The 23,914-nt window shown below is 40.1% G+C and overlaps 1 protein-coding gene across 1 annotated transcript in view; it reads left to right on the plus strand.

The window, feature by feature from the left end:
• Positions 1–23,914, plus strand: part of LOC146692911 (adhesion G protein-coupled receptor D2) — a 95,259-nt gene that overhangs the window by 39,670 nt on the left and 31,675 nt on the right. The window contains exons 19-21 of the mRNA XM_085433516.1: positions 6,196–6,237; positions 9,758–9,811; positions 13,853–13,997. Of these exons, the coding sequence (XP_085289642.1) occupies positions 6,196–6,237; positions 9,758–9,811; positions 13,853–13,997 (241 nt within the window). The remainder of the gene's footprint in view (positions 1–6,195; positions 6,238–9,757; positions 9,812–13,852; positions 13,998–23,914) is intronic.

The raw sequence follows: 23,914 nt of genomic DNA on the forward strand, positions 1-23,914 counted from the left end.
TTCCTGGAGATATTTAACTGAGAGCCATGCTAGGCTCAGGGAGACTCTGCTGACCGTCTGTCCCGCGGTCATGCAGGGACTTCATCAAGCTTGGTTGTCTGTTCTTTGTGTGTTTGATTAAAGAATGTTAGCTACCGCTCACCGCTCGTCTGCAGGCTTTATTTAAATGGAAAACTTCCACAACAGGCAAAAAAAAGCTTTTTGCTAAAAAAAAGATTCAGAGCAGAAGTTTTTTGCACTGCATTTTAAAATGAAAACATATTGCATTTATTTACAATTAAAGACACAGAGCAGAAAGTGTGTTACTGTTTTACATCCACAGACACACAAGAAAAGAAGCAGGCAACATGTAAAGTTATGGCAATTTTATTTGTGCATTTCAGTTTTTAAAAAACAAGCAAACGTCCCAAGAAGAAGGATGGGGTGAAAGAAAGGTGGAGAGAGGGGGAAGGAGGAAGAAACTATTGATGCTGCTGGGTCAGTTCTTTCTCAGCAGTCTGCTCCAGAATCCCCTCCTGTCCTTGGCTTGCTTTTCTTTTTCTTTTGCCTTCAGTTCGTTTAAGGTTTTTTTGAGCTGCTCCTCGGCATCTTTAAATTTTTCTTTCAGCTGCTGTTTGGCCAGTTTCCCTTTGTGTTTGAGGAGCTCTTTAGCTTCCTTTTTGTGCTTTCGCATTTCTTTCAGTGCGTCTTTGCAGTCTTTCTTGGTCACCGTCATTTCTTTCTTCAATACCTTCACCTCAATTTTCTCTTCTGCAAGTTCTTCTTGCACTTTCATCAGTTCCTTCTTCATGTTTTCAGTGTGACTCTTTGTATCTTCCATTTCTTTCTTTGCTTCCTCTATTTTCATTTTCTCTTCCTCCAACACTTTTTGAGCTTCCAACAATTCTTTCTTCAAATTTTCAATCTCATTTTCTGCCTCATCTTTACGTCTTTTCTCCTCTTCAAGTTGTTGCTTTACATGCAGTAATTCCTTTCTTAGTGTTTCAGCTTCAGCTGTTACATTTGCAGCTTCTTGAGTTGCCAACTGCATTTTCCTTTTTCCCTCTCCAAAAGCTTCCTGCACCTCCTGTAATTCCTGAATCACATTTCCTGCCTCCTTCTTTGCAGTTTGATATTTATTTTTGGCTTCTTGTGCTGTGCTTTTCTCTTCCTCCAATGCTTTTTGAGCTTCCAACAGTTCTTTCTTCATCTTTTCATTCTCCTTTTCTGCCTGTTGTTTTCCCATTTTCTCTCCTTTAAGTTTGAGACCCACATGCAGTAATTCCTGCAATACTACATCAGTTTCAAACTTTGAATCTTTAGCTTCTCCTCTTGATTTTTCTGCCTCTTCTTTTAATTTGATATTTTCAGCCTGTATCATTTGAAGTTCTTCTTGCAGGTTAATCAGCTGTACTGAATTGTGAGGTGAAGCACTCGCCGATCCTCTTCTCGTTCTCCCCTGATTCATTTTGGCCTTTTAAACAAAGGAGCCAACGTTTTGTAGAGGAGTGAAGTGAAGTTTTCGATGTTTCTTCGTCAACTGTCGTTTGTCCTGCACAGAGATGCTGCTGTAGATGTGTCTCTAGCTGTGTCTGGATACAATGAAACATGCTGGAACTAAGTGCTTGTGTTGCACAGTTCTACTGAACATTCCATTTCATGCATGCTCCGCCCACATGGTCAGGAATGTCAGGTGCTGCATCACCAAAGGCTGCTCCCGTTGCCTAGCAATAACAGCTGTTTACTTTTGGGGTCTGGTTCATTATTTAATACAGAAAACATGTCCAAGTATTGGGTGCTGAGGCTCAGCGCATATTCTAGCCTGCTGTGTGGGTGGGCAGCTAGAAATCACTGGTGGGCAACATGAGTGAGGAGAAAACTGGAGCAGCCAAGCAGGGAGCTGCAGGTTGCTGGTTTGAGTCTCTGTTCAGATGCTGGTGTCTCCTCTCTCTGAGATGTCTGCAAACAGTCCCAGATAAAACAATAAGGATAATAAACAAACACGTGACTAAAATAACAATTATGACTCTGATGTGTTTCATGTGTAGCAGGATGGCCTCTATACAGCAGTCGCTGCAAGCATCCACATCGCCACACTCACTTTTCTTTAATTGATCATGTTGATCAATTAAACACAATCAAGTTAAAACAATAGGAGAAGTTGTATCAGCCTTTAGTGGTCAGCCAGTGTGTAAGTTATGTTTTAAATAATTGTCTTGTGTTATCTTGCTGAACTATTGTCGTACCGCACTGTACACTGTCCATCAGCAACCTTGTATTCTGTAGAAAATATTATTGAGCTAAACGATCAGTTGCTACCAGCTCATTCATTTTGTCTTGTCATAAAATCAAATGACTGTGAAACGTGAAAAAACCCAGAGTCAGATCTGTTCTCTGGCACCTGAATCTGTTATCTGAAATTCGAACTGCTTTATTATCTAATAACGCAGGAGTTGCCCGTCTTAATTCATGCAGATAGGCAAAAACGACGTCTGTATTTGCCAAAGATCTGTAGTTTTTTTTTTTTTACATTTGAGGGAGTTAAGCTTCATTTAATATATTCTCTTACAAAGCAGACACTTAAACACAGGAATAAAGCTTTTATTACAAGTATAACCAGCGGTTAATGGCTCACCTTAAATATTTAATGCACTCAGCTGATGCTTTTACGAAGAGTGAGTTGCAAGGACAACAGAGGTAAATTTCCAAAGGAGGTTGTCGACATCACAAACAGCCAGTAGTAAACAATATCAGGGCTAGCCGCTTTAAATGGCTTGACTCAGAGTTCTTGAAAGTAAATCGATGTCTGACTTTCATTTGTTCTTTCTGTTGTCCAGACAAAACTCTCAGTATCTCTGATAAGTAGGATCGCGCATGCACGTTTACACAAATGCACTTTCCTGCCCGGCACTGCGGCAGAGCACATCTCTCTGAGGCAATGGTGTTTTTGGTCAAACACAGTAACTTTTTAAACATACAATTGTTCCATAATTAGTGAGATGCTAATTAATTTATGCTCCCCTGTTTGATGTACAGTATGGCAATACTTTGAAAGCAACTGTGTTCGTTCTTTGCATAAATTTGTAGCGTTTTCTGCAGAGTTCAAAAGAAATGCGGCAGAGTTTAGAAAGGCACGCTTGCATTTAAATAATGCGCCCCATTTTCCCGTCTGTTTGTTTTTAGGGATAATATTAATGAATTAACATTTTAAACAATCCGTCATTATTGTTGCGCTGCCACTTATTTTTAACTCAATTAGATTTTAATAGATCATTTTTTCCTAATGTGCACACTATGTTCTCCCCACTTTGTTCACTGCACAACAAAAGATTAATTACAAATAAGAGGAATGATCAAAAACATGATAATCAAATTGCAACAATAAGTTGGGAATTGCAATTCTAATGCAATACAATGGAGTATGTGTTGCAAATTAACCACCCACTGTCTGTTAGTGTGTGTGTGTGCTTGCTAACATGTGTGCATGTGTCTGTGTGTGCAAACAGTATGGAGCCACGCTGAGTTTACATACATGATAAACACTTTGCTTGTGCTTTTAAATAATTCTCAATGGACATCAGAGATTTTAACGTTTTACCTTATAGAGGTCTAATTATTATATATTTATCAGCAGAAGGACAGACACCCCAAATACAGCCCTATAGTAACAATTCTATCTCACATCGCGAGTGATGTGCATTTAGAGTCAGTCCATATTATTTTTTAAAAAATGACAAAAAACCATATCTCTTTACTTTTCAAAAGCCTTTTACTAGCCGACGTTAAATAATATACCCTCACCGTCCACTTCATCACGCACATCTAAGGTTAAACTGCTTCTTACCACAAACTTGCATTTAGGCATGCAGACATGCTCAGGATGCCCTGCTGAAGTTCAAAACGAGCATTTTCCCCAAAGAACTATATCTTTGAGCTGATAGAAAGGAAACGATAACTATATATAAATAACCATTGATTACAACCAAGGTATGCAGAACAGCATCTCTGAGCACCCCATCCCTGAAACAGAGGGGCTAAAGCAGCTTCCACTCATGTCGGCCTGAAAACAGGAATTGATACAGTTCACACAGGCTAAACAAAAGACTAGAAGACAGGAAGACTGGTCTGATAAATGGTCATTTCTCCTGCAACATTCAGATTTTAGGCTCAAAATTTGCCATATACAACGCTGGATCCATTCTGCCTTTTATCAATAGTTCACACCGGTGGTAGTGTCGAAATGGTGTGTGGGATATTTTCTTGGCACACTTTTGGGTCCCTTTAGTGCCTTACAATGTGACCAGTAAGTGTATAGATTCAATTGACTGCTAAGAAAAACTGCTGAAAAACGTCCAGGCTTGGCATATATCTAGAGTAGCCTTTCACCTTTGCAGTCCAGTCTCTTTGAGCTCGATGGCTGAGTGTCATCTAATGCTCGTAAATTGGAGCAGAGATGATAACAGATGAAAAGATGATCTTGCTGTCACACTTGGAAAACAACACAGTCTCATCCTTCATTCGTTGATTCATTTATTTATTTAACGTGAAGACAAGGTTTTGTGGGCGCTGCTCTTTTTTTAACATTACTCCTGTGTATCGGGTAGTTAAAGTATAAGCTATGGGATGCACTTTGAAAACCAGAAACCTCAGCTCACCCACTGTTATCAGGTCACCAACCTCACCTATGCTCTCATGGTCACACTGTGCTATGGAAATTATTTTATTTATTTATTTTTTCTTGTATCTATTTTTTGGCCACTTCACATGAGTATGTAGCAGACGGATCTCGGTGTGCGATTCCTTGTTGTGTCTTCAGAATGGCAGAGACAAGAGAAATTGTCAGTTGTACGCAAGGTGTCACCAGCCTGCGCGACAGACGGGGCAATTCAGTCCCCGGAGGACAATGCGGCCAGGTGAATTTGTAGTAGCTTGGCCTAGAGGTCATCATCGTCAGCCACTGTCGCCCTGTCACTCCGAATGGGCCCCCAAATCATGTTGTCAATGGTGATGCATCGAGATCTTCCTCGGGCAAAAATTGGATGCTCCAAACTCAGCTTGATTGATGCATTGGGCAGGTTGTGCCTGCCTGTCTTCGGGATGTGTCCTTACCCTGGTTTAAAGATGAAGCAACAGAGATGTACTTGGTTGCGGTGAAAGCAGAGAGATGTACTTTTAAAAGTTTCTTTTTTTTTTGTGCTAGCGGTTTTCTTATCAAAGAATCTACCATATCTATCAGCCTTGAAATTTATAGGATTTTAACTGCCTTTTCATTTTTCTCGGTACATCTTTTGTGGCACGGTTCAATCAGTGTTCTGAGAATGTTGTTCTCACTGTTTTCATTGAGGCATCAGGATTACATTATGGCTCGAAGGCGAATGCACAGCTTGTACATTCAGTGGATGCCACAATGAAACAGAATGAAAAATAGCTGTTTTTCTGTGACCAAAAGTGCAGCCTTTATGCATCCAAGGGCATGGCATTCTTGGGCCCTGGGTACTAGCCGTGGAGTGTTGTGAACATGAAATATCTTCTTTTATGTGCCATTTTTTTCATTATGCTCCCTCTGTCTCTTTCTTTCTCCGCTTTCCTCCAATGGTTTTTCCTTGATGGTCTCGTCTGGCCCGGGTTGCTCTCTTTCTGTGTGTGTGAGTGTGGGGCTGTGTACATGTGAGTGTGTTTTAATAGACGCCACTGTTAATGCTGTCTTTATTGCCTCGTTTCTTGCTATTTGCGTAGATTTATGAGCACAGATTTTTTGTTTCTTTACATAATGCGTGTGCTCTGTGTGTATTTGTTAATACTCAATCATATAATTGTGTTTTTTTTAATGTCAGAGAACACAGTATGAATATAGGCACTTGAGATTTTCTATTTCAATAAAACTGTGTGGAACCTTGGGTTGAAGCCTTTGATGGCTTAGCGCAGCCTGCAACGAGGAAGAAGTCTTGCAGACGAAACAAATGCAAGCTGAGCTTTATACAGAGGTGGCCCACTTTGGAGAAGTTGTCCTACTTCTTTCCTCATTACTTCCGACTAAAGTCTAATTCAGCTCTGTGCGACTAGAATAGACTTCAAATCAACCTTACCTGCATTAGTTTTGATCTTTTTTCTTCTTCTTTTATTTTTATAAAAATATAAGAGAGAAAACAGGTGTAACAACTTTGTCCTCCTCTTCTTTCTTTCTCCCTTTCTCTCTTTCTTTGTCTGTGTTTACAGGGCCTGTTCATCTTTCTGATATATGGGGTGTACAACACAGAGGTAAGTCTGCATTGTGTCTCAAGGCTGTTGGAGTGAATGAGAGAAATGACAAGTTTCTGATGGGCTCCTTGCTTAAAATCAGTGTGGGTGGGGTGCGCCAGAGTGTGTGTGTGTGTGTGTGTGTGTGGATGGGTAGAGGGATGAGAAGGAGGGGAGGGGACATCGTTTCCATGCGAGCGTCCCACTGCCCTTCATGCTTGGACTAACTTATATGCATCTGAGTCCAACCATTTAACACTGACACGCTGCAGTTCTCAGCCACTCATTCCTCACCCACATTGGCTAATATTTCACTGCCTCTTTAAGTTTTTAAACTCACAGCCCTCCATTTAGCATCCTGACAAAGCTGCTGGCCAGGGCTTTGCAGGGCTCCAAGCAGTACCCGTAATTGAACCGAAAGAAAAAAAAAAGGTAGTGGTGGTGGTGGGGGGACAATATGCAACAAACAATATAGAATGAAGGGTGATAAAATGCAATCTTACTGCCTTATTACCATTTACCAAACCATAGCTGTGCGGGGGTGGAGAATGGTTGAGCGTCTAGACGGAGAGTTGTGATTTAATGGATGAGTCGCATGTCACAAAAATCACTCTTGGTCAACTGTGGCTCTTTGTAAAGTCTGCATAGGTGATGCTGCGTTTAAACTTAGGCCCACCTTCCAAAGTTGCATGTGAAAATTTAAAATTCAAAAGTCTGAAAAATGTGCAAAAATAAAGAAAGCAACAAGCAAATGGAAAAGACTGTAAATCTGAATGTAAATGCAGCATACGAAGCAAAATCTAAGACACCGTTTCTGCGGCTTGCTATTCATTTATGGTGAATACACATATACGCTGTCTTTTTGTTAGGCTTTTCTTTGACTGAATACACAAGGTCATTGGTCATTAGTCCATCGTCCTCCACTGCTCTTTTCTATTTCTCTTTCTTCAGTCTCTTTTATTTCAGCTTTCTGTCATTATCACCTGGCTGCTGACCATCAAAGAGAACATCTCGAGTTTTCTGTCCTTTTCCATTTTGTTTTCTCCCTCCTTTCTTCTCGAGAGCGCCAAGAGCAGCGTCCCTGAGTCATAGGCGACGTACTGACAATGCAGAGCCAGGGAGGGATGACCTTTCGCGCTGTAAAATACATCAATATAGCATTCTTGCTTAAGTGGCTTTTCAGTGCTCGGGAATTTGTTTTCTTACACTCATGCTGTCCTTGACCCTGAGGTCCTCGTGGTTTGTGAGCAGCTCCTCTTCAGGTTTGATTTTCAAGAGGACCTCACTGTTGTGGTAAAATTTGGGGGAAACAAAACAAAACAGAAAACTGAGTGATTATTTCATCTGCTCCCACTGACCCCGCCATCACCTCTCGAAGAGTAGGGAGCTTTTCTTTTGTTTCTACTTTTTCCTCCAGATTGTGATGCTTGGCAACGTTGGCTTTAGGTTTCAGCCTTCGTGACCCCTTAAAAGAAAATATTTGCTTGGTAAAAATTTTATTATTTTATTTATTTTTTTGTAAGGATCCTGTGGGCAGGATATACGGTGTCCCGGCATTTTGATTCATTCAAAAGCTGTCTTGGAAGGGACTTTCAGCGACAGCTGGTATAGCACATGGCAGGTACACAAAACACACAGTGAGCACACTGTGTGTAAAAAGTTTGCAAAGTTGCTGTTAGTTGTTAACATTTAAAACAGATGAGTCTAACCGCCTCTGTGTCAGGAGATTTCGCTTTGATATTCTTAAGGTGGTGAATTAACTAGTGCCTGAAAGTCAGGACATGCTCCATTTATGAAGCCGGTTTCTAGGCTGAATAATTACAATTGTGTATGGTATGGAAGAGAGACTACATCTGCTGCTATTACCCTCAAAATGTATCGTTTTAATTGCTAATTACCTGACAGTAGCTTTCCATTATTCATTGCAATTAGCTTTTCCTTGGTGGTCACCTTGTAATCCCACGCTTTGATGACCTTTTATTTCCATCAGCTCCAAGGATGTCGGCAGGTGTTGTCGGGCAGACTGCTTTAATATGGTAATCGCTTAGCACCCATTTACATGGGAAACCATGCTTTGCATCCTTTGCATCATTGCGAAACCTTGAGTGTGCGCAAACCCCTTAAACGCATAACGATCATCTAAAACAATGCCCTTCCCCTCATTGTCAAATGATTAATTAAGTTGTGTCATGTAATTGCCTCAGCTCACTGGCTGCTTTTGAGATCAGTGAAACCCTCGCGTCTCATTTTGCCCATTAAAATAATGTTAAGATAGTGTCTATCCAACATCTGCACTGTATTGACGACCTCCTTAGTATCTTGTCAGAAATAATAGAAGGGCTTTTGAAACGCAATGCTGGCATTGTTGATTTTGCCTTGTCACGAGGCTTAGGCTCTCTTCATTATGTCGCCCTTCAGCAGTGGTACTTATGCAAAACATCTTCTGCATACACATGCTGTCTCTGAGACCGTGTGTATGCGTTCACTGTGGTGTCATAATTTATAACACGGCGTGACTTAATGAAGCCATAAGCCATAATGCATATTCACTAACGTTGTGGGCCGGGCTGGGATGGGCTGTAGTGATAAGGGGCCGGGCTGGGACGGGCTGTAGTGATAAGTGCCCAGCCGATACAAATTTACAGTTAGTGCTGACAGAGGGCACAAACACAAGAGCGCGCATGCATATGCAAACATACACATGCTCACTCTCACAAGTACCAGAGGATTTTGAAGAAGATAGGAATAACTGAACTACCGGCAATTTTTTAACCTATTTTTATTTACTTATTTATTAGTATTTTGTTAGTAAACAGTTAAAGAAATTTTAATAACAAAATAATAACAGCGCCCCAATAGAAATTAAAGAATAAAGTTGGTTTAATAAAGTATAGGAATAGAAAAAATGTAAGAATTAATTTTTGTATCCTGTAATATTTATTTCACTGTACTGAGAAATTAGCAAAATGTAATCGAAGCAAAGCAGTTCTTGTAAAAAAAAAAAAAAAATAAAAAATAAAAAAAAAATATATATATATATATATATATATATATATATATATATATATATATATATATATATATATATATATATATCAACTTCTGTCTGGTATTTTATGTGTTAAATGAAGGTGTGCAGTATACTGTTTCATCTGAGTGTAAAAATGTAATCTGTTCTGCTAGGCCAGTCCCTTCTCCTCCAATAGCTCCCATTTGTTGGTCCCGGCGCTCTGTGTTGACAGATGATAGCTTGAAGTCGTCTCCTTAGTTTGCCAGCTCTATGTGTCACTTTCAAGTCCCATTAGCCGCTGGGACATGCTGGAGCACCCTCTCGCACACACATACACTATCCCAACCACTGCGTGTCAGTGTCTGCAAACTAACCCTCAAAATATGTTCCTTCCATTCCACATTTTATTCTCCCTTCTCCATTTTTACACTTTGCATACTCGCAGGTGTTTGCTGTGGAAGATATTTTGTTTTAATTCAGCGTGTGCTGCAGTTATCTCTTTTGCTCCCATTCTCTGTGTCTTTCTTTCAGGTTCGAAGCACGGTCAACAGAATCAAGGAGAGGAGAAAAGCGCTTAATTTTTCAGTATGTAATCTTTTTCCTGTGAACAAGTGTGTGTGCACGTCTTTATTCTGTTGTGTGTGTGTGATAAACACTGGTGTGACAGACTCAATTTTCCTTACAGCGTTTGCTTCTCATGAAAAAAAGAAAGAAAAAATTCCTACTACAGCAATGCCACAAAGAGTCTCTGTACATCGGCTCACTAGTCGACAGTCCGTGTTAGATGCCCTTATACATCAAACATACACCCATAATAACCCCCCCCCCCCCCCCCCCCCCCCCCTTCCCTGCCCTCCTCACTCTCCCCATTGCAGCACCTTCATCGTAGCAATGTCAAGCTCCACGGTGGGTTACAAGTTTCTAATCCAGGACAAGCCATCCCCTGACATTAAAGTGTCAGGCCAGTATTTATACCTTGGTGGACGCCGTTTGGCTGAAATTGTGGGATGCTGCACGTGTGTCTGTGGTGTGTGTGCGTCTTGGGAGATTATAGCCTAACCAAAGGACATTAAAAGTAGTCACAAGTCTGTAGCACACACAAACATGCACATGTCAGACACGCATACGATTGCAAACCTTAACGCCTTGACAAACTCTCATTAAACTTATACCCAACCTCATCTTCCAATTGCATACACAGGTGCATGTGCATGAAAAGCCTCTGCTCCCATTGGAGCACACCACACAGCACCTTTCTCTGTATTCTAACCCACATATGTGACCCACCTTATAATAAAAAAGGAATGCAATAAATAAGTTGGCTAATTAATGTTTTCTGCATGTCTCCCTGTATGCATGTCTATGCAATGGGGTTGTGTGTTTGGGGGGGTTGGGGGGGACTTGCCTCCTGGTGCAATCTGATATATTGGTTGCTCATGTTATCAGTGAGCCCCCCCCCCCCATCTACCATCATTTTTACTGCTTCCTCTCCCCTCTGTGGCGGCAATTTTCCAATCCTGCTGGGTTCCGCTATCAGAATGCGTTTTTTAGCCATCACCGCTGCCTGACAGTTTTTAGCTAATGCTATCTTGTGCCATAAATCCTGCTTGAAATACTGTATCTACCTGTCCTTTGGTTAGATAGGAGACATTTGGCTCTAGATGACCGCACATGCCCCTATATATCCCCTTGTTGTAAAACATAGGATTGGGTATTGTGCCTTGCCGGGTGAGGGATAAAGAGGCTTCAGCGTGTTACTGCATATGGGGTCATTTGAAGACAAATGGCTCTTCAGAGATAGAGGGATTTATATGTTGCATTACTCATGAGTGAAGATTTACCCCGAAAAGGATGATTCACAATAAATTCATTTTAGGAATTGAAAGTGGTTATTTAAATAAAAAAAGACCATTTTAAGCTTTCATTGTCCTCTTATACCTTTATTGTAAAAACATTAAACGTAGCCAGTACTAAGCCGAGTTATGTCAAAGCCACCGCAGTACTGACTTTTGGAATATGCCTTCATCTCTAGGCTGATGTAGTGTCTCTAAACAGTGCAAAGGGTATAAATGCACAGTATTCTGCCAAAACCTTGATCCACCCATCATTTCTTTATATTTTGCTAGGAAAAGGGGAAATATGTATAGAGATTTCTTGAAATATGCAAAAATAAATGGAATAAAGTATATAAGGCAAAAACAGAGTTTGAAAGTGCATATTTGGTTTCACTATCTTTACTCTTCAACGCAGCCTGAACTCTCACAAGTAAGCTTGTCATTTCTTATGCTTTTACTGCACTGGCATTGTGTTTCTTATGCTAAACAATGAAGCTGTTGCCAATCACACCTTTCCAGATTATGTAACTATACTTTTCTGTGTTTAGAATTCCATGAATGGTGGCACAGTCTCTACCACCACCAGTTGAAATTCAGCCTCAAACCATGACAGAGCCTCCACCGTGTTTTATACCTCCCTGTTTATTTCTGCCATACATATTGATGACTATTTGAACCCACAATTTAAAATTTGGATTCATCAGCCAGCTTTATCTTGTGTAATACTTCTTAATAGTGGTTTCGTCACAGTCAATTTTCTAGTAAGACCATGTCTGATGAGGCTTCAGCAAACAGGAGAGCAGGAGATAAAGGACCATATGTATCTCTTAGAGCCTATGTGAGGGCTTTGCTGGATTTTTTTCTCTATTTCTTAAATAATTTATAGCTTAATGTATCATCCAATCTATTATTTTTTTCAGGGGAGAAAAAACCCGCACCAATGATATAAAAGTCTCAAAAACCCACAAAACCCGTATATGATATATTAGGCATTAAGGGGCTAAGGACATAATGTTCATGCTTTCATCAGCTGTAGATAGTGTTTTAGGCCTGCCACTTGTGACCCCCACCAGTCTAGTGCTAAGATATGCGAAGTGTTTGGCTAATAGCTCTCTTAGAATTTGCCATAGTATTTCTTGGTATTTTCCATTTCATTTAGAGAAATTGGAACATTTTTGTTCCTGCTGCCAGTAAGTATTTAAGTTATTTTTATTTACTAGTATTTTTCTTCCTGTTATGTGTAGACACATCACTGGTTCATCATTTCAGGTGCTTCAAATGTTTTTTTTGGAATACTTTATTGATTCATACGTCAGTGTTCAGTGGAAATGAGTGTTGGCTGAAACCTTTAGACAGTACTGTATGACAGTCTGGCACAAACACATCATTTTTCCCTGGTGTTGCAATATTTAACTTTAAAAGTCGTTGGTCTTGCTATAGTCTGCTATCGTTGAAGAATTTGCAGGTGGCTAGATTTATAACGACCGATTAATCTGCTATACATGGCTGTGAACTGTGGGAGAAAGCTGGAGCACATGGAGAAAAACCACACAAGCACAGGGAGAACCACCTACTTTGACAGCTTCTTGTATAAATTCCACCAAACCTAATCACACACTATCCCCTCTTTAATTCCCCACCACTGCTGACCTCTTTAGCCCTTTTCCTCTACTTGGGTGTGGATCTCAAACAGCGTTGTTTTCTTGTTTGACCCCAGGGAGCACAGTTTTATACACACACACATACACACAGCCACTTTGAACAGTGTCGCCTGTCTGTTTGATACCTCGTACCTCTTGACCCACCCTGACCTTCTTGTACACTCACAGCCAGATTGCTTTGTGAAATAAAGCTGTCAGTTGTAGGACCCAAATAAAAAACAACCCCCCCCTTAGTGCTCCGTGCCCCTGACATCACTGAAATATAGATATAAATTGGAAGTGGATTAGTTTTTTTTTATCTTAATTCAAGTTTTGACAAGACATAGGAAGCTACATGTAGAAGTTACAATTTAAAAGAAAAAAAAAAGGGACTAGAATTTGGTGTTGGTGTTTCCTTTCTTGTCTTTATCTGGTAGCACAAAAATATGTGTTGCTCAAAATACTTTTAATAAAATGCCATTTATTTATGTTGCTGGTTAAAGTGACTGACAATGACATGTCGCAGTGCATGCATTTGCCTTTTTCTATTTGCAGTAAGACAGAAGAGCAGGGTATAAAAGACATTCCAGTCTGATATAGTACAGTACAAGACTTAGGAAACCCCGGAACCTTGTCATTGGCCTCCTTGACCCCACAACTCCAATTGAGAGCCGTGCAAATAAGTGGGTTTTGTGTGATTGCAGTTTATTTTGGTCTGGATGGAAGATGCATGTGCATGGTGTAAAACAAAGAGCTCTTTCACTTACTTTTCTGCATCAGCTGCTCTAGCTTGCTGGCCACACTGTGTGAAGAATAACACAGTACGTAACAATAGCCTATATGATTTTTCGAAATCGTGATGAGGGGTAATCAAGGGAAAAAAGGCATAATTTAACATGAAATATCTACCACTCGTCCATCTGAGTTTAGTACACATTTCCTAATATATGTTTATGTATTTATTTTCCAGTTTTTCTTGAAAGTACTGTTAAAGTACCTTTCTTTAACATTTTAAATGCATAAGAGTGCCAAGTGGAATAGATACAGAAGGCAGCAACATAAGAATGATGATAATTGTATATATAACTAATTTGTATCACTAATGGGCAATTAATAAGCTGCTGATGATACTGCTTTCTTATATCTTATAGAACTGTGCCAGTTCCCGACCATCCAGTTCAGTTACCAACTCTCGTCCTGTCAGTTTCCCACTTGGAACAACTCCAAGCCAGGAAGAGGAAGGCTATGCTTGCAGCACCACGCTAGGCCCGGCAATGCAGGAAGAGAACAGCCAAGGTGAGCTCTGACTCCAGTGTCATGCAACTGTAAGTGGAGTTCACAATCCTGGAAAAGTAAAAAATGAAAGAAGTTGTAATGTCCAAAAATCACAGTGAAGCAGTGATTGATTTCTGTCCAGTGATAAACATTGAAGACCAATCATGGTGCATGTATAGTTGGCAGTCATGAAGGAAACTTTCTATTGTTTCTTCTGATTAACTAAAAAATTCATTTAAAAAAGACTTTTGTCTCAATTTAACCCTTTAAAGCCGGTCGGAACAGACACGCTCCATTTTGCATAACTGCAACCACGTAAGCTAGCGCAATAATTTTTTTTGCATATGAAACCGGAGGAGTTGTACTTACATCTTATGCCATCAGCTTGTCCTAGGTCACAGTTTCCTTCCACATATAGCTTTGCAAAAACTGCATAAAAAGCACTTGCAGCAACAAAAACACAATATTCCAGAAACACGCTTTGCCGATCCGATCAGCTGTTTGTAACACTTCCTACGTCCATCAGCGTGAACTGTCGCATGTCTGCCATGAGCTGCCCGAAACCAGAAGTGACGTCATTTTGTGGAAATGTAGTTTTTTACGATCGGGGCCTTATGAGCCTATACTTGTGTTTTTAAAAGTTATGTTTGAGTTTATGACTTTCTGTGTCGTTTCTGGGATGCTTAGGACTCATATTGCACTGCTGGAAATAGTTTATTTTGATGCATATGCTGTTATTTTGCAAATTTGCATTATAATATTTATTTTCGTTTTTCCTGCAGTATATGAAAATTGGTGTATTTCAAAAATAAAACTATGAAGACACTTAAAATAAATTTCCTGTGGTGGGAAACTAGTTTGTGCAACTTTTTTGTATTTACAGTTTTGAGGGATAAGCCTCTTAAATTTCTCTAACTAGAAATATATGTTAAAAAAACAAAAACGATTTTCAATTTTTTTGTAGTTTATTGCACTTTTTTGCAATTTATGTAATTACTATGCACCTAATGCAGACATATTATTAAAGTTTGGGCTATAATGGTTGTATTAATCAGAAAGTCGGTGGTTCGATCCCAGGCTGCCTCCTGGCTGCATGCCAAATATCCTTGGGCAAGATACTAACCCCGTGTTTGCCTACTGGTGGTGGTCAGAGGGCCCGGTGGCGCCTGTGTCCGACAGCCTCGCCTCTGTCAGTGCGCCCCAGGGCAGCTGTGGCTACAATGTAGCTTGCCATCGCCAGTGTGTGAATGTGTGTGTGAATGGGTGAATGACTGAATGTAGTGTGAAGTGCTTTGGGGTCCTTAGGAACTAGAAAAGCGCTATACAAATGCAGGCCATATTGATGTATAGCAACTTGAAATGCTCCCAAAATGGCTCCACAGCATGTAAAAATATAATATAAGCTCTGGTGGACTTGGTTCTATGGTAGGTCTTAAAGGGTTAAACAGTAAAAGGGCCACATTTCCAGCATAATGATTCCACCTAGAGAAATGTAAAGCAGTTACTGTATTGTATTGCTTTAAATAGTAATATTTGTCTTTTCTTGTATCACTTTAAAATGTAATACAGTTGCCCTTTTGTTTGGCAGTTGAAAAAAAGCAAAGCCTTCTCTGATTCAGTTTTCCACACAATCTTTTCTAGTTCTGCTCAAAAGATGTGCAATAGCATGCAGTCTTTGGAGCTAAACATAATAGCAGGTCACAATATTGCTTGCTAATTTGATTATTCTGCTGGCCTTACTTCTCAAAAAGCACAACCAACCCACCATCACTTAAAGGAACAAGGAAGGTCACCTATTCTGTGATTTCTTTAAAAAAGTATTATTATTTTTGTTATTTGAATGAAATTTTCATTTCTTTAGAATAGCTGAAATATTTTCTTGGTCGTGTGTCTTTGTACTTCATCTTTTTAAGACGGCAGCACCTGTAGCCTTGGTTGTTGAAATTTTCTGCTCAGCAGTAGAAGTTTTCAAGTGAAGGACTTTAATTTTCACTGAACACTTCAGTACAAGAATAGAAGAAGCTTTTTGAAAGATTTTCTTTAAGGAAGCAGTGAGAGTGATTGTTTAGAGGGGGAAGGGTTGCAAAATAGGCAGCCAAAAGATGTGAAGATGGGGTGTTATTGAATATGAGACTAAAGGTTTATTTTCTGTGCACAGATTATAAATTAAAAACAAAACTAATAAAACACCAAATTCGTGGGGTGCAACAGCCATCCAATCAGTTTCGTCTTCATTATGGTATGGAATCTATGCATGCAGTTCAAATTAAAATGCTTTTCCATGGTTTTTTTAAGGGGCATTGGGAACAACGCTGCACTCTTAACCCATTATTACCAACACCCCTGATCAGTGTCCAGTTGAATTGATTACATATTGCATTGGGTCTGAAAGCCACATGAATTCATTGATGAGTAATTGATGAAAAATTTCAGATTCACATTTGCAAAGAAACAAAAGGCACTTTAAGTTTTAAGAGTCTCGCATATCATCATAGTGTCTACTACAAGAAAAATAATGCCATCTCTATACTAGTGCGACACCATCCCTGGGAGTGTACCTCATGCCTTTGATTCATATCATATTATTTTGAAGAAGAATACAATGACCTCAGTGCATATATTGAAACTTGGACATCACTATACTTGGACCTGGATTATAGGTCTGAAGGTTTGGTGTTGCAACTTGTGCGATCCCATGCAAGATGATCTGTAGTTCTGATTGCAGCAGTGTAAGTATATTCCCCCACTAGCATATCTGCAAGGCATTACCGCAAAGCGTTCTCAATCTGAGAGTAGCGGCTGGCCCTATTGAGTGAAATCAGACATCTAAAGTATTCTGTTAAACTTTAACACTAACCAGACACCCTGGATTCAATCTAGCTGCCTGACCCATGCTGCACTCAGCAGGGTTGAAACTCCTTTTATTGTTGAAAAGATCGGCGATACCAGTTTCAAAGAAGGCTAAGAAAGCGGTAAAGGTCAATCTCAGGTTTCACTCTGTCATTTTTATTCTTTTTGCTCACTTTCTTTTACTGTTTACTAAAAAGTAAACAGTATTGAAGCCAACAGTTTAAGACCTTTGAATGTACTTATATGGGAATATATTTGTGAATAATTATGTATTTGACATGGCATGGACTCTACCAGTTAGAAGCAAAACTGATAACTTGACAATCTTTAGAAGAACTTCTACAATCTCTACAAGACAGCCTTCTTTTAAAAGTGCTTTCTTCTATTTGGAGGCTTAGGATAACAAAATCACCAAAACTCCACAGGTCATCGATTTCTACTTATGCCCAAATAAAAAAGTTTAAATTTGTAATAATTTAATTCTGAAAAGTAAACTTTCATATATTCTATATTTATTAGATATAAAGTGGAACATTTCAGACAGTTCAGACAGATTATAGGTTTTTTTATATTCAAAAATCAACTATCATTTTTTATTATGCTTTCTGAAACAGGTCTCTCTTGTAAATTTGTGTCAGCCCCACAAAATCCAGAGCCTTAAGGGACTCAGGTCAAATCTCATCCACCCCAATGACTCAGCCACCAGATTTTTTTTAACTATCTCATTGACCTCAGCCACAGTAATGGGTGAGCCACCCCCCTCATCTCTAGACTTTTAGACTTTGCTGGAGCCATATGATTCTTAAGATCCTCCAGGCACCTTCCAGACTAGGTCCTCTGCAAGATGCTCCCAGTGCACCTGCACTATACACCAGGCCTGTACAGCATCGTTCCCCGCCACCTGATCCAACTCACCACCAGGTGGTGATCAGTGGAAGCTCTTCGCTTCAGCTGAATATCCAAGACATAAAACTGTAGAACTGATGATACAATTACAAAATTATTTATTGAACTGTAGTCCAGATTATCCTGTTGCCAGGACCGAGCATTGTATTATCGGCAAACTTTCATGGGACAAAAGCCTAATAACAGAAGGGCTTTGCACTGTTATTTCCCATGTAGTACGTGAACATGACAGTGGAGTCTGCGGATGGGGCACCTTCCAGTGACCCACCCAAGGACTCATGAAAAGGCCAGTACCTTTGAGTTGTCAGTCAAGGCCCCTTCCCCAACCAAAATGTATCAACTGGGGTCATTTTGTGCATTGGAAATATCTGAATTAGGCAGATTTTTCCATTTAGAATAGAGCAGAGGTCGGTAACCTTTCTGATGATGAGTGCCATCTAAAATCTCGTCAGAAGTCAATGTGCCATATGATTGCATTAGCAATAAATTTAATAACGCTCTATACTAACAGTTACACACTATATAGAACAACTTTATAGAATTATTTTTCTTCGCAGATGTTGGCAGCTATCAGGAAATAGTTATAAGCTATATTTGAAACACACAAAAAAGACACTTTTTATCCATAACAAGAACTCCATAACAGCAAATGAACTGTACAACAGAAAATACAAATGCTATTTATGGTCTCCTCACAACAATGATAAGAAAAATAAACTGGGCCAATATGGCATGTTTGTTGATACAGAGATACACATGTTAATGTGATCTCTGGTCTCCCACTCAGAGACACAGGTCTCTGAGTGTCCAGCCTTCAGACGGTTACCTGAGGACGCCCTTCGTCTGAGAGAAAATCTGCTCACACAGTTCTGAGCCAAATGTCAATAAGGCTTCTGCAATGTTCTGAAGACAGTTAAACTTTACAGGTAGTGATGTCCAGCAGGTGAAAATGCAGCTCCATGAACACGCACAGCTATGGATTCCAGCTGCAAACTTTGACCCCCACAGACTCGAGCTTTTCAGTTCAATCAACTGCATTTCGATGTCCTCTGTGTCCAGCCAGTTAATGCGAGACAAACCCAGACTGCTCATTAAAACTGGTTCTGGTTTGATCAGAAAATTAAAAACATTGGTCCATACACCTGAAAGTCCCGAAAACGCACTGTGAATTCTGCCTCAAGTCTACGGATGTATCCGTGTATTTCCGCGGTGCTGATGCTGCGTTGAGCGGACAGCTCATGATGCATTTGAAGTGTCAGAATGTGGAAATTTCAACATTGCTTGAAAAAACTGCCAGCTAGCAACATCCCTCCCACCGGTAGGCTAAGTTATTTTTAGCCAATTACAAGTTGAATCTGGTAGTTGGGGTTGTTAGCTAAGATACTGTCATTAAGAAGCTGCACAACTAATGTGTGTATGCGAGCTAATTTGCGATGTGTACCGCTAGCCCGGCCATTTATTTTTTAATGCACCTTCTCAGATTAATTCACTGCGTGTCGGGCTCGTGCCATCAGTTAACCCTTAGCGTGCCAATGGTTGCTGACCCCTGGAATAGAGTACACTCTTTATATAACCTGTATCCTAATGGATTCTCATATTATTAGGATAGTAGTAGAATATAAGTCTGTACAGATATATTTAGAATAAGTAAACAATGCCTTGTTGATTTACTTGAAGAGGCTCCTTATGATTTTCTTTAATCCAGTGACATCTAAATGTTTGCTTTAGTAGAAAGAAGTGAATTAAAGGAAACTGGTTTTGTTCACAAGTTTTATTGGCAAAAAATGCAAAATTGTGTCAAATTTGATTGCTGACCTAAAAATAGGAAAGAATCTTTCACCTTTATTTACTTATTGTTAATTGTTAGCCTCATGATTTATGATCTGTATTAGAAAATGTCCATCAGCGAATTAGTCCTTTTGTCGCTAACCATGTGTCGTTAGAGGACGTAGGACAATCGAGCATCATATTACAATCTAGGTCTTGAGTAGATAAATATTATGTGGGTAAGAGTTTATGACACTTACAATAATGATATTCACATTTGAAAAGTACATATGCTGTGAGTTATTGCTCCTTGTTGCTGTTCTGTGCACCTCTCAAACTGTGATTTATAGCATTTCCTTTGCAGCTGATCTACATGATCCTCAGCAGTATTGCCGCGTCTCTTATTCATATGGGGCACAGTATATACAGTCTATATGCCACAGTTACATGACTGAACCTGCCATGCACCAAGACAAATTAAACTGAGCAGGAAAAAATAATGTTTTTGATGTAACACAACTGTAGAAATAATGGAGTGTCAGATATTATTACTTAGACCATTTGGTGCTCTTCCAATTTGCTGCTGTGCTATGAAGTCCACTGCAAATGCAATCACCTGCATGTGATTTATTGGGACTTGGGTTGTTGGCCAAGAACTCATACACCACTACATTGCTATTATTTTCTTGCTGTAACTTCTATTATTACTGTTCTAACACAGAGTGTGTGATGCTGTGAAAACACTAATATAGTAGTTGATCCATTTCTCAGAGTGACAAGCAGGCATTTCTAATGCTTGATTGAATCAGTAATAAATTCACAAAATGACAAAGTAACAACTTTTCAATGATTATGTATTCCATTAAAGTACAAATAACAAACAGATAATGTTCTTTTTTCTAACAATAACCATTGGATCTGCTGAGTGATACTGGTATCTTACATATACTGAACAAAAATAAAAATGCAACACTTTTGTTTTTGCTCCCATTCCCCATGGGATGGACGTAGAGACCTAAAATTCATTCCAGATACACAATATAACCATCCCTCCCAAACAGTGGTCACAAATCAGTCCAAATGTGTGGTAGTGGGGACATCTGCCATATTGAGATAATCCATCCCACCTCACAGGTGTGCCACATCAGGATGCTGATCTGACATCATGAGTAGTGCACAGGTGTACCTCAGACTGCCCACAACAAAAGGCCACCCTGGAATGTGCAGTTTTGTCTCACAGCAAAATGCCACAGATGCCACAAGCAATGAGGGAGCGTGCAATTGGCATGCTGACAGCAGGAATGTCAACCAGATCTGTCACCCGTGCATTGAATGTTCATTTCTCAACCATAAGCCGTCTCCACAGGTGTTTCAGAGAATATGGCAGCACATCCAACCGGCCTCACAACCGCAGACCTCGTGTATCCACACCAGCCCAGGACCTCCACATCCAGCAGGTTCACCTCCAAGATCGTCTGAGACCAGCCACCCAGACAGCTGCTGGAACAATTGGTTTGCACAACCAAACAATTTCTGCACAAACTGTCAGAAACCGTCTCAGGGACGCTCAACTGCATGCCCGTCGTCCTCATCGGGGTCTTGACCTGACTCCAGCTCATCGCCGTAACAGACTTGTGTGGGCAAATGCTCACATTCGATGGCGTCTGGCACGTTGGAGAGGTGTGCGCTTCACGGATGAATCATGGTTCACATTGTTCAGGGCAGACGGCAGCTGAGAATGTCCCAGTTCTTGCATGGCCAGCATACTCACCGGACATGTCACCCATTGAGCATGTTCGGGATGTGCTTGACCGGCGTATACGACAGCGTGTACCAGTTCCCACGAATATCCAACAACCTCGCACAGCCATTGAAGTGGAGTGGACCAACATTCCACAGGCCACAATTGACAATCTGATAGACTCCATGCGACGATGTGTTGCACTGCATGAGGCAAATGGTGGTCACACCAGATACTGACCGGTTCTGGGTCCCCAGACCCCCAATAGCGCAAAAAACTGCACATTCCAGGGTGGCCTTTTGTTGTGGGCAGTCTGAGGTACACCTGTGCACTACTCATAATGTCAGATCAGCATCCTGATGTGGCACACCTGTGAGGTGGGATGGATTATCTCAATATGGCAGATGTGCCCACTACCACACATTTGGACTGATTTGTGACCACTGTTTGGAAGGGATGGTTATATTGTGTATCTGGAATGAATTTTAGGTCTCTACGTCCATCCCATGGGGAATGGGAGCAGTAACAAAGGTGTTGCATTTATATTTTTGTTGAGTGTATATACGGTCAAGTAGTAATTGTTTCTGAGTGGGTGTAAATTTCTGCATGATTGGGACAAATATTCAAAGCAGACAGTGAGTTATGTTAAGGAGTGATATTCAGTGAGAAATCGGAAAGTAAAGCAAGTATTTGCCACGAAGAAGGACATGCGCGTGATGAAGGAAGGAAGGAAGAGTTTATTTAGCTTTTCTGTTGGGTCTCCTTTGCTTCAGTGGACTGTATTATAGAGCTTTCTATGGCTTTGTCACTCTTTTTTGTGTCCAGTTTATATCTAATAATTTCTCAATGTATTTTTATTGCAGTTCTAGTTGTGCACTTTATAGATTTTACTAAAGGTCTGATGTAATTTTAATTTAAAACCTACAGGCTCAGTTATAAACAAAGAGAAACTGATGGGTCACCTGCCCTAAATTCTTTTGCTTTCCAGGTGACTATAATGAAGAAAAGGTGTTGTGAAGTGTTGTGCAGTCTTATAAATTTATAATAGTAAACCATATTTCTGATGTTGTTTCCAGTTTGAGTAACCTTACTTGTAGGAACCATATGCCTGCACATTGCTGACATCTGACACCCATTTCTCTTCCTCTTTTTAGAACATGTGTTTCTCAGTATATCTTGCAATTAGGGGCCTTGTTAATAGAAAGTGGTGTGGCGGTATATTGCATGCATCTTCTGCAGATTACACACAGATCACACAGACATTACCAGAGGGTTGTCTCCCCCTTACATCCCTCCACCCGGACACCATCACTTGTCATGCATGTTTAGCCCAGTTCATTGACATGCAACAGGATCCCCTGCTCCAGAAATGCACAAAAAAATTGAAATATTCCCTTGTGGAATGACAGCATGTTTCAATTTCATGTGGGTGATTGCTGTAGTATCGCTTTCTGGTTTTGCATGACCACGTCTATAGGCCAATGACTGCCAATGTCATGATAATTTCACAAATAAAACCCTAATTCACTTGTTGTTAAACAACAATGTTAACATTAGTAGCTGTATCATTAGATTATGAACAGCAGTTTAAATATATGGAAGCTGATTTAACATTTACAAATGTTAAATCCGACACAGCTCAACTAAACAATATCTAAGCTGCTAGTGATGAACACCTGTTTGACCCTTTTATTTCTGCACGTCTTTTGTTTTAGTTAGATGTGCATATGTAAATCTGTCAAAATGAATTACGATTAAAATTTCCTTGATTGCAGAGTGTGTAAAATGAATTGAAATGCGATTACAGCTTTTCATAATGTCAAGTTATGATATCCTTGCACCTTGCATACAGGCCGTTTGTAATTACTGTTTATTTTTCCACTTATAAGACAAACTTAAATAGCTCAAGTGTGTGTCTGGTGTCCCTGTTTTGACTTAGTTTTTCTTTGGGGACACCAAATCTACTTCAGGAAGAAGAAGAAGAATCCATTGATATCAAATTGATAATTGCCACAACCAAATCACAGATCCTGGAGGAGAGGTGTGCATGCATGTGTCTCTGTGACAGAGAGGTATTTGGCCTCTGAACGGCAGCTTGTGTTCAACGTCTCGCTGATGCAAAGTGATGTGTGCTAATTCTACATCTGCTTTAACCAAACAGGGCTCAAAAGTTCAGCCAAGTCCCCCCCCAAAAAATCACTTCCTCACAAGTTACCTTCCCTTCCTCTCTCTGTGTGCATGAATTAAAGTGTATTTCCCTTGTATCAGTTTTGAAGAGATTTGGAAGTGATAGATGAATAACTGGATAAGTCTTTGGGGTTTGGTGTGTGCTTGTGCGTGCACGTGTGTTTGTGCAAACTGAGACTTGGCTCGTTGGTTTGGATGTTTAGAGCATGTGTGGCCCTGAAATGTGTCCTGTCATGTGGGCTTAAGCTTTGAGGAGTTGATTGTAGCCTCGCAGTGTAAATACCCAAACAAACAGCCAGCGGTCAGTTTGCCATGTATTTACATTCCTCTTCCTCTCTCCAACTCGGTTTCTCTCACTCATGCTCTTGCATCTGATTTGTTAACTGGCATTCATCTTTCTTCTGCTCCGCCTCTGTGTGACCTGCTCCGCTTCCGTGGTGTCGCTTTTCTATGTAAAAAATCTCTTAGAAATTCTTAGGCCATTTGA

Source organism: Copadichromis virginalis, linkage group LG15 (assembly GCF_057382275.1).
Source record: "Copadichromis virginalis isolate Kocher_CV1m ecotype Utaka linkage group LG15, C_Virginalis_male_GT1.1, whole genome shotgun sequence".
Classification (NCBI taxonomy): Eukaryota; Metazoa; Chordata; class Actinopteri; order Cichliformes; family Cichlidae; genus Copadichromis; species Copadichromis virginalis.